This window comes from Perca fluviatilis, chromosome 6 (genome assembly GCF_010015445.1).
Source record: "Perca fluviatilis chromosome 6, GENO_Pfluv_1.0, whole genome shotgun sequence".
In the NCBI taxonomy this organism is placed as follows: domain Eukaryota; kingdom Metazoa; phylum Chordata; class Actinopteri; order Perciformes; family Percidae; genus Perca; species Perca fluviatilis.
This window is the reverse complement of record NC_053117.1, coordinates 20,296,661-20,309,828: the sequence shown is the minus strand read 5'-3', so window position 1 is coordinate 20,309,828 and position 13,168 is coordinate 20,296,661. Positions and strand designations below refer to the sequence as shown.

At 41.4% G+C, this 13,168-nt stretch overlaps 2 protein-coding genes across 2 annotated transcripts in view; one reads left to right on the top strand and one right to left on the bottom strand.

Moving 5' to 3' along the window:
• The first annotated feature begins 1,195 nt into the window (after positions 1-1,195).
• On the top strand, positions 1,196-4,472 carry rfk (riboflavin kinase). The gene is made up of 4 exons (XM_039804551.1): positions 1,196-1,766; positions 2,635-2,786; positions 3,268-3,370; positions 3,540-4,472. Exons 1-4 carry the CDS (start codon positions 1,685-1,687, stop codon positions 3,710-3,712), a joined length of 510 nt encoding a protein of 169 aa, XP_039660485.1. The 5' UTR covers positions 1,196-1,684; the 3' UTR covers positions 3,713-4,472.
• Positions 4,473-9,433: 4,961 nt separating this feature from the next.
• The window catches only part of pcsk5b (proprotein convertase subtilisin/kexin type 5b), a 74,076-nt gene continuing 70,341 nt past the window's right edge, over positions 9,434-13,168 (bottom strand). The window contains exons 31-37 of the mRNA XM_039802868.1: positions 12,140-12,382; positions 11,799-12,032; positions 11,520-11,700; positions 11,213-11,430; positions 10,767-10,867; positions 10,343-10,553; positions 9,434-9,897 (exon numbers count right to left, since the gene is read on the bottom strand). Coding sequence (XP_039658802.1) covers positions 9,479-9,897; positions 10,343-10,553; positions 10,767-10,867; positions 11,213-11,430; positions 11,520-11,700; positions 11,799-12,032; positions 12,140-12,382 — 1,607 coding nt within the window. The 3' untranslated portion in view covers positions 9,434-9,478. The remainder of the gene's footprint in view (positions 9,898-10,342; positions 10,554-10,766; positions 10,868-11,212; positions 11,431-11,519; positions 11,701-11,798; positions 12,033-12,139; positions 12,383-13,168) is intronic.

Below are 13,168 nucleotides of genomic sequence, written 5' to 3'. Positions count from 1 at the left end.
GGTACAAAAGGAGCACTAACGCCACAGGGTAACCACTAGGGTAACGCTGTTGCGCTAACGTTAGCAAATATCGGCATAGCTGTCTAAACTTGTGAAAAGCCAAACAACATCCCCTTCCAACCTGTGTTTCACTTTCCCTCCAATATTATTATGAAGATAATAAATACACCTGGACTCGGTCGAGACCAAAAGCCATATGACTATGGCAAGATCACAAGCATTTAGGAACATGGAGTGCTAGCGAAATAGCTAACGCTAGCATAAGGCATGGCTAACTTCAAACTTCATTCATTTCTTAAGCAGTGTTAGAACTTTTTTGACAGCATGGTACACATTAACGTTGGTATTACTATATTTGTCCTATGTAAGTTGATATTATATCGAAGAGAGAAATTGACATTTACCTCACACAATAATGAACAGCTCCCATACTTTTCGCCTTTTTGGTTCACGAGGGGACTTGTGAAATCTTTTGCTGCTTCCCTGTCTTTCATTGCAGCCAAACGCGAAACAGTTGGGAGTTTTTTTCAGTGATTTATGTCATTTAAAAAAAAAATTATTACATTTTTCCACTATCCCCTGCACTATGTCAATGGGAATCAGATGAATGTGGGTATCCAACGTGGAGTGCAGGAAACACGTGACCACCTCGGAACCAATCGCATAAACTATCATAAAGGGATAGCTCAGAACATTTGATTCCCTAGTTGGCCACACTCTCTGCTTACACACTAAAATCAAATGTATTACACAATTATCAAAACCTTACACTCAAGGAGCAAAACATTGGCCCAGATGTGCACCACTATAAGAATAATGTCAGCCTCACACTTTTTGCAAAACAATACACAGTGATTTGCAAAACACTAAACACATACATAAAGGGCACTAGCGAAAGCGCGACAGCAGCGCCATCTAGCTGTTGTTGTCAAAACTGCAACGGAGTTTCGCCACTTGGTACTATATACTCTTCAAAATAAGTAGGCTAAATGGTTCCTTTACGCTAAACAGTATTAAGTGCGACGTATTAAGAACTTGCCGTGCGCTCCCATAGCCCGAGAGCTACACCTCGGGGTTTCGTTTTTCAAAACATCCAGATGAAAATCTGCGTCGTATTTCCGTAGATGGGTCAGTGTCAGTGAATGCCTCATTTGTAATTGCTATATTTCCTACAACAACTGAACGCAACACGTGACTACCGGTCCGCTTTGGTCACGCGGTCAATGACATCAGTAAAAGCTTTACTAAGGCAGATGTGTGTACTGTAACGTTACAACACATGTAATATAGTACCACCTGTGAGCACCAGGGCTTTATTATCACCGTGAGTGGACCTACCGGGACGGACCCAGCAAAAGCAGACAAGCAAAACAGGATAAACCGTTTTAAGGACAGGGTGCCTCTATTGAAGCTAACAACAGTAGTAAGCTTAGCTAGCATACCTGGTGAACTTTTACCATCGCTGCTCTGTGTTTGACAATCAACTTTATCCAACTCGAGCAAGCTAACCAGGCAGCTGAAGCTATATAACATTAGCTAAATGCAAGGACGGACTTTGAACTCTACAAGGGTAAGATTTCAGTTTTGCTAGCTAACTGTCAAAGAGTTTCTAGCTGATTAGCCAGTCCGACTTCCTTGTGTTCGAGGTCATTCTGTTTTCTAAGTGATTGTCGGGAAGCTAGTCATGAAGAGCCTACCGTATTTCTGCCGGGGAGAGGTCATTCGAGGCTTCGGGAGAGGAAGCAAAGAACTGGGAATCCCCACAGGTGAGTTCATTATCTGCCATTATAATCGGTATGAGTTTTTGAGTACCGTTAGTAACGAGTAACGTTAGCTAATAATATACCGTAGCTTACGTTAGGTCAGTCTGAATTGGTCCAGAGTAATTTCACCAGAGAGAGAACCAGAGTAACGTTAACGTTAGAAAATTAACATTGGCAGTCTGTGGTTTTGACCTAAATGTCCGCCAGCCTTTCTCGGATGATTCGGCAGACAACCTGATTACTGTCCATTCATAGCTAGTTGTTGCAGTTACCGACTTGCACTGAACAGCATTGATGACGACACCTTTTTGACGCAACGACCGCGCATTGTTTTTCTGACTGCGGTAAATGCATAGACAGTGAGTTGAGTAACGGAACTTGACAGATGTTTCCAGAAATATGTAGTGGCGTCATATCTTAATCCAGAGTTTCCCAAACTGAGGAACCAAACATAAATGAGGCACATGATCTAAAGACGGTGTGTTTGTTTTATCATGAAAATGTTAAACCATATGGTAAGTTTCGAAAAATAAAAACGGGGAACACAGAGTGTCATTGAATATATATATATATATATATATATATACCAACCATGCAGAGCTTCGAAACATTTGCCGAAAGTACCCAGTGTGTTACCCACTGTAACAAATTCATATCTAATAATATATAATATTATTAATTTCTAGCCCTGGTTATCTTAACATCCAGTAAAAATGTTTCTCTAACTAGAGTTCTCTGGTTTAAAAAAAAAATGTCTTCATCTGATTTTAGGTGACATTGAGCAAGACACTAACTTTCAGGAGGAGTGGTTTCCCTGACCTTTTTCTTTCCTTCCCCTGACTCTTCCTCCCTTTCTCTCTCCTATCTCCAGCCAACTTCCCTGATTCAGTGGTGGACAATCTTCCAGCAGATATTGGCACAGGAATCTACTATGGCTGGGCCTGTGTCGGTAATGGTGATGTCTACAAGATGGTGATGAGCATTGGCTGGAACCCTTACTACAAAAATACCAAGAAGTCCATGGTCAGTACAAGAAAAGCAGCATTCACTGCAAACTGTTTTAGAAAGCGTGCACTTTGCCAATCTATAAGATGTTAAATCGTCTTTCACAATCCAGGGTTTAAAGGCAGCCATGGTCACACTGTGGGAATCAAATTTCCCACAGTGGGACAAAACATTTTTGAATTAAAAAATAAAATTAATTCCCCTTGTGTTGAGAGAAGAAAATAGTGGCTAAAGTTTGCAATATAACACATTTATGGACACATTTCTTTAAGCAACACCTTAAACTGTTCAGTAAAATGAAATGAATAAAGCTGTGAATTATGTCACAAGATTTGTTTTAAAAGTGAATATTTAAGTCCTTAAAATATGTCTTCTAAATTTTATTAATTTCATTTCAGCCATTCTAATACATTCTGGTTTGATAACACAAGATAAATGCAGTTCATCACATTTGACAGTTGCAGTACTCTTGTAAGGAATACTTTTTTTTTTATTCTAGGAGACCCATGTGATTCACACATTTAAAGAAGACTTTTATGGGGAGATTCTCAGTGTTGTCTTGGTGGGCTACATCCGTCCAGAGAGAAGCTACAACTCACTTGGTAAGACACCGCTCTCACACACACACACACACACACACGCTCCTATTTTTGTATGCCTGCACTCAAAGGTCTAAGATTTCCCCCTTCTTATACACTCAATTATTATTCTCTTTGCACCTGACTTCTTTTCTGCATGTCTTCATTTCTCTTTCATTTCTGTTTTTAACAGAAGCGCTCATTGCAGCCATAAACAGCGACATTGAGGAGGCCAAGGTCACGCTGGAGCTCCCCGAGCATCTCAAACTGAGAGACGACAACTTCTTCACCAGCGCTCCCAGCTCATCGTCAGCCCTGCCCCCCAACACTGCATCCACATCACAGACTATTATAAATGGTCACTGACAGCTGGCTTTGACTGTAGCACTTTGTGTACACACACACACACACACACACACACCAGAAAACATACGTTTCTATATACACACAGGTGTATACACTAATTAAAATGCACACCCTCATTCTGAGATCTCTGACCTGTTGTCATGGCTGCATAAACAACCAATCTTTTTTTTTTTTTTTTATTGTATTTTTCTTTTACCTCCTTAATGTGTCTCAATTGTTTAACTTCTTGAATGGTTTTTTTGCAGACTGCTTTTGTATATACTCACACCAGATTGCCTCATCTAATAGCGTAACTGTGTATCTCTTTGGTCTTACTGGTCCTGCTGTATATTTGGAATATTTTATGTAAGAAAGTACCATCAAAAAAAAAAAAATACAGATTTTGGCATAATGGTGACCACAAGTAATTTTGTAATAATTTGTATATAAAGAAAGACACAAATGGGCTGCAATTATTTATTCTAGTTTACACAGGGACCAGGGTTACTGCATGTAGAATTAAAGGTTCAACAATACATTTATGTCAGTTTTGTTATTTCCATATATTAGGGTAAGATGCAGTGGGAATACAATTTATTCTAAATTTGTAAAGCATAAAAAATAGGATAAAATATTTAAAGTTATGCACATGGCTGGCCAAGAGCTCTTTTTGTGACATCACTGGCTGATAACTGCCTGAATGTTGTTATTGTCCTAATATCAGTGATATCAATGGTTTCTTATTATTATGTAATTAAAATAAAAAAGATCTCAGAACTTACATTTTCCTGTTATTTTCCCCTTAAATCAATTACTAAAAGTTAAGAAAATTGCTGTAAGATTGCTTTACATGCGCTCCTATGAATTCTGCACTCTCTACTACTCAACTACTGTGATGCGACAACAGGTGACCTGAGTGCGCCGCTGGCAGAGGAGCTAAATTGCTTCTTTGCTCGCTTTGAGACATCACAACAGCACCACTCATCTGCCCCAGTCCTGCCCCCATCCCCACCTGGTTCCTGCACCACCCCACTCACTGTGAGGGAGCACGATGTCGGACGGGTGCTCCTGGCAGTGAACCCCAGGAAGGCTGCCGGTCCCAGACGGAGTACATGGCAAGGTGCTCAGGGTGTGCGCTCACCAGCTCGCCCCCACACCTTCGCCAGAATCTTCAACCTCTGCCTGGCCCAGGCAGTCATCCCGCCCTTCCTAAAATCAGCCACAATCATCCCAGTGCTGAAGAAGTCTCCCATCACCAGCCTAAATGATTACCGTCCTGTGGCCCTCACCCCGGTAATCATGAAGTGCTTCGAGAGACTGGTTCTTCAACATATCAAGGACTATCTCCCCCCAGACCTCTACCCCTATCAGTTCACGTATCATGCGAACAGATCCACAGATGCCAATAATAATATAATGCTTTCAATACAATCATCCCGGACATTCTCATCACCAAACTGGTCACTCTCAGCCCCCGCCATCTCACATGTGCCTAGATAAAGGACTTTCTCATCAATTGGCCCCAGACGGTGAGACTGGGCCCCCATCTCTCCTCCACTCACACGCTGAGCACCGGCTCCCCACAGAGCTGTGTGCTGAGCCCCCTCCTGTACTGTCTCTATACCCACGACTGCAGTCCGGTCCACAACAACAACCTCATTGTCAAGTTTGCTGACGACACCACAGTGGTCGGACTCCTCTCAAAGGGAGACGAGGACGAGGCGGCCTCTAGCTCACCCAGTAAGAGCATTCGCCCCATGTTGGCCCGAGTCCTGCGGCGGCGCGGGTTCGAATCCACTGTCCACTGTCACTCTATAATAAAGGGAAAAGCCCCAAAAATAATCTTACAAAAAAAAAAAAAAGGGAGACGAGGCAGCCTACCGAGAGGAGGTCCTGAACTTGGCAGCCTGGTGTTCAGAGAACAACCTGGCTCTGAACACCAAGAAAACAAAGGAGATCATTGTCGACTTCAGGAAGAACAGCACCACACATCACCGTACATCAACGGCGAGTGTGTTATCTCCGCTGACATCTCCTGAACAGACAAACTTACAGCGGTCATCAAGAAGGCTCAACAGCGGCTACACTTCCTGGGGGTTCTCAGGAAGCACAAACTGGACTCCAACCTGCTGCTGACCTTCTACCGCTCATCCATTGATAGCCTGCTGACGTACTGCATCACAGTATGGTACGGCAGCTGCACCGTGGCAGACAGGGAGAGGCTTCAGAGAGTAGTAAAGGCAGCACCTCTCCCCTCCCTGACGGACAGCTACACCTCCCGCTGCCTCAGTAGAGCAGAAAACATCACCAAGGACAGCTCCCACCCTGGCTATGATGTGTTTGACCTGTTGCCCTCAGGGAGGCGCTACAGGTACATCAGAACAAGGACTAACAGATTGAAGAACAGTTTCTTCCCAAAAGCCATAACCACTTTGACCTCAAACATGCAATATTTAATATTTAATACTTTTGATAACACTGATAATTCTGTGCAATTTCATTACTGTGCAATATCATTATTTCACACTGCATATCACACTGTATACAAACCATATTTATCTTTTCTATTTTTATATATGTATATAGCGTCTCAGAACTGTGTACCTTACCACCCCCCTCCCTCCCACAGATGAGGAACCAGTTAAATGAAGACCACACTTACTTCGGTTTACATACGGATTTCTACTTATTTAAAAGAATACTACTGTATATTAATTTAGCTTTCTTACATAGCACACCACTCTCAACAAATCCAATGTGAACATGTTACTAGGCTCAACAATTACAGTGAACGGCTAATAGCAGTCACTTTTTTGTTGATTTGCATGCAATTCACACATTTTCATCAAGAGTGCACACTCACAACATAGATCAAAATCCAGCTTTATTATGAAACAATGATTCACAGCACATTTCACCTCAACCAAGTACAGCGAAAGATCCTAATCATTTCCTCTTCGCACTTTTCTGCGGGTGGGACGCACATCTGTTATTATCTCAGGGAGACAGCAAAATGTCTCCTGCAACATTTTGCTGTGTTTTGAGCAGTACTATACTGAACACACGCACCGACACGCAGATGCCAGCATTTCACTGTGGCCTAAACAAGATGAAACCACTGAGAAAAGATTTTCCTCTCTGTGTAAAGATTCAAAGTACCACACAGGGTTACAGATCAGATTGTACTTCAGTATAAAGTTTCCTTTGAGTTTTGAGGTGACTCAAGCAGTGCGATACACTGTCCATTATACAAATTTAACAAAGACACAGTGTAACACAAAAAGTAATGACAGTAATGTTACAACTGTTATTAATAAGAGCTTTAAACCAGATGATGCAGAAACAGAGGACGTATATCCCATTAGGCAAATGTAATATACTTCCTCTGTTTCTAATGTCATAAGCATTCTGTCCAAATGTGGAGTCTGGGTTGTTAACAACATAGACTTAAATTTGAAATTAAATGTAATGTCCTTTCTCTAAGCGAAATCAGCGGACAATAACTACTGCATCATATTATTTTTTTTATGTTTTGTAAACATATTTTCTTTAAATGATATGATTTATTCTAGAAAATGTAAACAGACACATGAAAAGTTATATGATTGTCAGCACATTCAAAACTTCCCCTGAGGTTTGAGACTGAAAAAAGAAATCAAACTCAACTTACAAAGTTACAAAATACATAACAGCTACAAGTGTAGCACTATACAGCATTTACCCTACTATACAGTACTTTATTGACAGGAATTGATAGGTCAAACAGCAACAAAGCATCAGGCTGTCTTTGAGATTTCACATGGACAACGGTTAAAGTTAATCGGGCTACTGAAGAATGCCATAATTCCTCCGTTCAATTAGGCCTAAGGAATGCACCCGAAGCTTCCATCCGTTTTGCCAGCAGTGTGTTAGCATTTGAACAAAGTGCTGTGTGTCCACAGTGTGTGCAGACTGTAGTTACAGTATTGCCTGAGGCCTTTTGGAGGAGCAAATCTTAGGTTTTAGTTGTTGATCTCCCTGCAGGGGAAACTCTCTAACATGTTCCGTTTGAGCTTCAACTTTACTCTGCAAACAAAAGTGGATTGGGAGTTGCACCTGGAATTGCCTATAGCCTGATGCAACGGCCAAGTGTGACTTTGTTCAAGATGCAAAGGCGTCATACTGCCAGCTATTCCATCAATCAATAGATAATCTCTCAAGGGTTAAAGACGACACAAGGGTTAACAAACAGACATGTATATGGGCTCTTCCAGTCTCTCCACTGCTGGCTGTTCCAATTTAACGAGAGAGAGGAGTAAGAGAGGTCAGGATCGTGACCGGACCCTGACGAGCTGTTACCACCTCCATCTTCAGCCAGAGAGGACATTATTTCTTCAGCTTCTTCTTGCGTTGTCACCCCGGCGGGAGGTGTGCTAACAGGGCTTGCAGCAGGTGAATCAGTCGTGCTATTAACGCCATCGCTACACAATTTCTTAGTAAAACCAAAATGAATTAAACTGCCTTGTTTTCTCTTTACCATGGCTATATGATGCTAACTGCTGAATGGATTTCACGTACTTTGCGCGCCGATTAATCCAACATTTATATTTTTTCTACGAATCTTTGAGTTAACCATTGACTGTAAAATTAATATTAACAGTCTATGGAGTTAACATGTAGGCCTACTAAACATGAGTTGAATTTGCACCGCAGCACCGCCACGCCTTGATGCTCATGACAAGAATAGCATGTATAGTTATCTTTATTGAAGTGAATTAGGTTTAAATCGCCGTCATGCATGAATGAATGATATTTTTGCAATTTTACACATAATAATCCACAATTATCACATTACACAAAACTGAAATTGCACATCAAAATGATACACTGTTCATATTTTTAGAGACCCCCCCAAAATTTCACAAATCACCTTTTCAGGAGAGCCCATGTCTTATTAAGGGGAGCCGAGCTCCCCCTAGCTCCCCCGTACTTTGCACACTGTCAAACTCTTCTTCCCAATCAAGTAATACGTTGCATAATCCGACAGTAAACCAAAACTATTTATGTTGAGGCTAGACCAATCATCAACATCCAACTTGACCCAGCAGCCAAACGTCTCTGATGACAGTCATAAGGACTTCTTCTCTAGAATTTCAGATGCAGCCATCTTAAATGTCATCAACATATTGACTGGTAACTGGCTCGTATGACTAAAATGTCTTGGAAATGTGATGTCATTGAAAAACATGGTTGGGCGCCTGGGTAGCCCACCTGGTAGAGCGTGTGCCCATATACAGAGGCTCAGTCCTCGATGCAGCGGCCGTGGGTTTCGGTTCCGGCCTGCGGCCCTTTGCTGCATGTCATTCCCCCTCTCTCTCCCCTTTCATGTCTAAGCTGTCCTGCCAAAAATAAAGGCCTAAAATGCCAAACAAAATCATCTTAAAAAAAAAAAAAAAAAAAAGAAGAAACAAAAAACATGGCTGTGTGCTTGTCACCCTCTTTCACCCACGATTGCCTCACCTGTTGATTGTGCTGACATGATTTGAAGAGATTCAACCTTTAAAAAAATTATTAAATAGACCATGTATCTGAAAAAGGGTGAGAAATAATTGTTGTATTGTAATTGTTTAAACTACAATAATAGTAAGGAATTATTATTTTCCCTTATTGTAAAGCACTTTGTGCTGCATTTCTTGTACGAAAGGTGCTATATGAATACAAATTATTATTATTATTATTATTATTATTTTATTATTATTATATAAGGAAGAGCTACTTCTCTCCAGTCAGGTCTTGTGTGCTTTCTTTTCATCTGTATGAATAGCTCTCATCATCATACTCCAACTCAATCTCATCTTCATCCAAGAGTCCATACTTGAACTTCCGATACACCGTCCCATCTTGTCCCATGTACACAATGTCATCATCTTCTTCTTCCTCCTCATCATCCTCGCATGTAACGATTCGGTCGCTGTACTCCCCAAATGAAGAGGTGGTGGGTTGTGAGGCAATGCCTCCATTGGTGTCCAGTTTCGTATAGCCTCCTGCTTTGATTTTTGGTGCCAATGCAAGTGATTTAGATCTAGCATTGAGGAAGAGGAATACCCCTCCGCCCACAGAGAGGATAATCAGCACACAGGCAGTGACAAAGAGTTTGGCGCTGCTGCCATAAGCCTCTAAATCCTCAGCTTCCCTGAACACAAAGTTGACACCCAGGATGCACTCCTCTGAGAAGGAGATGGAGCACACCATTAGGTTACAATAACAAGTATAATCTGTATACTGGATTTGTTTCTAATTAATCCTTTGTGTGGCATGAGTGTGTTTTACAAGAGTCTTGTTTTAATCAAATGCAGTCTTGTCTGTGATGGCCAGAGGCCAAAAAGCAATCGGAAAATTCCTTGTAATAGGAACATATTTACCATCATTTTAAAACACTGGAAACCCTTGTTTGGCAGGGAGATGAAACTCATGTCTATCCAGTGGGAACGCTATCAATTATACAGGCAACCATTACAATTTAAAGATGCCCTGAAAGTATGTTACTGATTTTACACACACACACACACACACACACACAAACACACTATTTTCCAGGAACAAGTCTAAATACAGTCTGTATCTGTGTGTGTTTTGTTGGAAGTCTGTGTTCCAGTGTGGGTTATTGTTTACCTAGTGAGGCCTTGCAGTCACAGCACTCCCTGGGTATTGGTTCATCATCAAGACGCGTCTCATTTCCACAGCAGGACAAGCAGCGGCCATCATCAGACAGGATCTGGAGTGCATGGCACACTGTGCAGCTCCACATGCCGGGACCTCGGCAGTCCATGCAGGACGGGTCACATGCCTTGCAGTTTGGCTCTCCGCTCTCGGACTCAGAGCCCTAAAGCAAACAGAAGGATTAGTTACACAGCAGACTGGGTGTCACTTTCACACATTTTATCTCCAACTATACTGCTTCATGACTTACAGAGCAGCCTTGCCAAACTGCAGCAATAGCTATAATATGTTATTAATTTTTTTTTTTATGTGAAAGGTTAGTTGAATGTAAACAGAAACACTCTTTGGAAAAGAAGTAACACACAAGCTGTGTCACCTGTGAAGCAGCATAGAAGCCTACAAGACACTGGGATTCACAGATGCCTCCCATAAACGTGTAGCCTTCATAACAGAGCTGACAGGCCAGAGCGCCCTTATCTGGAAGGAGAGAGACAGAGATAGAGAGATATGACATATAACAACACTGTTATGTCAAATGTAACACTGTCAAATGTCACATGGCTGAACTGGAATTTCCAGATTTAAAGCATATCAAAAGGCGACAAGCAAAAGTATATCATAGCTTGGGGGGAAATTATGATAGATAAGAGATTTATTATAATAGTACTATGGCATGCATTATACACTTATTTGAGAATATATACGTAGAGATGTGATGTAAAATATGTTATATATAACCCAGAATATTATATATATATATATATATATATATATATATATATATATATATATATATATATATACATGACAAGCTTTCGTTACCGCTGCAGGTTTTGCAGGTGGGGTGACACTTTTGACAGGTCTTGGACCGGCTGTCTTGGTAGTAGCTTGGAGGGCAGCTCTGCAGGCACTGTCCCCTCTGCCTCAGATAGACGTAGCCCTCCCGACAGTTCAGACAGTTTCTGTTACCACGACCCCAACACTGGCTACAAGAGGGGTCACATCGCTCGCAAACCATGGTGGTGGTGTTGCCGAAGTAACTAAAATGGAGAGAGGATATCCGTTTAGTTTAGGATGTTTATTGATGAAAAAGAAGAGAAGACTTTGTGTGTCCGTGTGTTCTTCTAACCTCTCTGAACAGGTTTCAACGCAGCTGCTTCCCTGCTTGAAGAATCCAGTTTTACAGTTGGCACACTGCACACTGTGACGACCAACACATGACTTACAGCTGAAGTGACAGCGCTCACACGCACGTTCATCCTTGTCCTCTGCATAGTAACCCACAGGACACTCCTGCATACATGTGTTGTCTGATGGACACGAACACAAAGCTACAATGTTTAAAGGATTCCTGTTGGTGGATAAGGAGCATATTATGCACTATTAGCACTATTATGATATAACTTACTCAGTAGGAAGTTTGGCTTGTTGCAGCTGAGGCAGTGGTCTTTGCCCGGCCCAGAACAGCGATGACAGAGTTTGTGACACTGTTGGCAATCCCCATTATGGTCCATGTATGAGCTCAGAGAGCACTCACTGTACCACACACAGTGTCCACTGGCATCTTTACGCCTGTTGGTATCACAGCTGAGGCAGGATGAGGGCTCATGGCCTGAGCAGGTCAGACATGACCTGTCACAATCTGGGAAAATGAAAAGCAATGAGACACTAATAAATCCTGTAAGGATGGAGTAGAATTTTTCTTTTCTTTTCTTTTGCTTGATTAAAATAAACATCCACCTTCCCTACCTCTGCATTCATTGGTGGCTGCATCATAGTAAGTGTTTTCGGGACACTTAGCCAGACACTCTCCACTGAAACGGACAGCTTTCGGGTTGCGACACACATCACAGTCATCAATGCCCGGTCCGCCACAAGACGCACAATCAGAATGGCAACGCACACACTCCTGTGGCTTCTCGCTGGCAAAGTAGCCATTGGGACAATCATCCAAACACTTATCCTCATGGAGGAAGTAGTACTGGGCACACTCTGGGAGAAAGAGAGACAGAGAGAGTTATGCAAAATTAGAATCAAAACAGTGTTATTTACATCGTTTGCAAAAAACTAAAAGAAATCTAGGCCAGTGACTAAATTTTTTTTTATTTTAAAACTAGACTTTTTTATAACCTATGATGAGTCATTTAAGATTTAACTGGAATTAATTGCTTATTGATGGGAGCCCTTACACTAGTCTACACAATGTAATGGTTATTGTTATTCAACAGACTTAAAATATATGTATATGGCTAAGTATTAGAAGTAGCCTTTTATTTGTGCTTCAGTTTCTTTGCACTTATACAGCCCAATCAGCAACTCCTATCTTTTTGTGGTGTACATTTTTACCTCTTCTTCATCCCCTCAGGCAGCCCTCACTTTCTATTCCTAAACTGGCTTTTTCTTCTTATCCACTTTTCACTTCTACAACAAGACTTATAAAAAGCTTGTTTGTGTTTAACCTCAGTGATAACCATGCAACTACCACTCACATACTGTAATCATCAATCAAGAAAACCTATACATTTAGAAAAATAAAAGTCATACCATGTCCTTAAGACCAATTATATTTTATAGTAGTTTAGTACTAAGAGGTAGTGTATGTGGTGAATTTGTCTGTCTAAAGTGGATACATTTCCAGTTAAAGGTACTACTACTAAAGCTACTCTGACCCTGACAAATGATGGTTTTATCTGTTTTTTACTTCCCCAAATAATCTTCTCTCTAATGTTTCCTGTAATCCCTGCATACTTCTTGTCATCTGATATTCCTCTGGTCCTC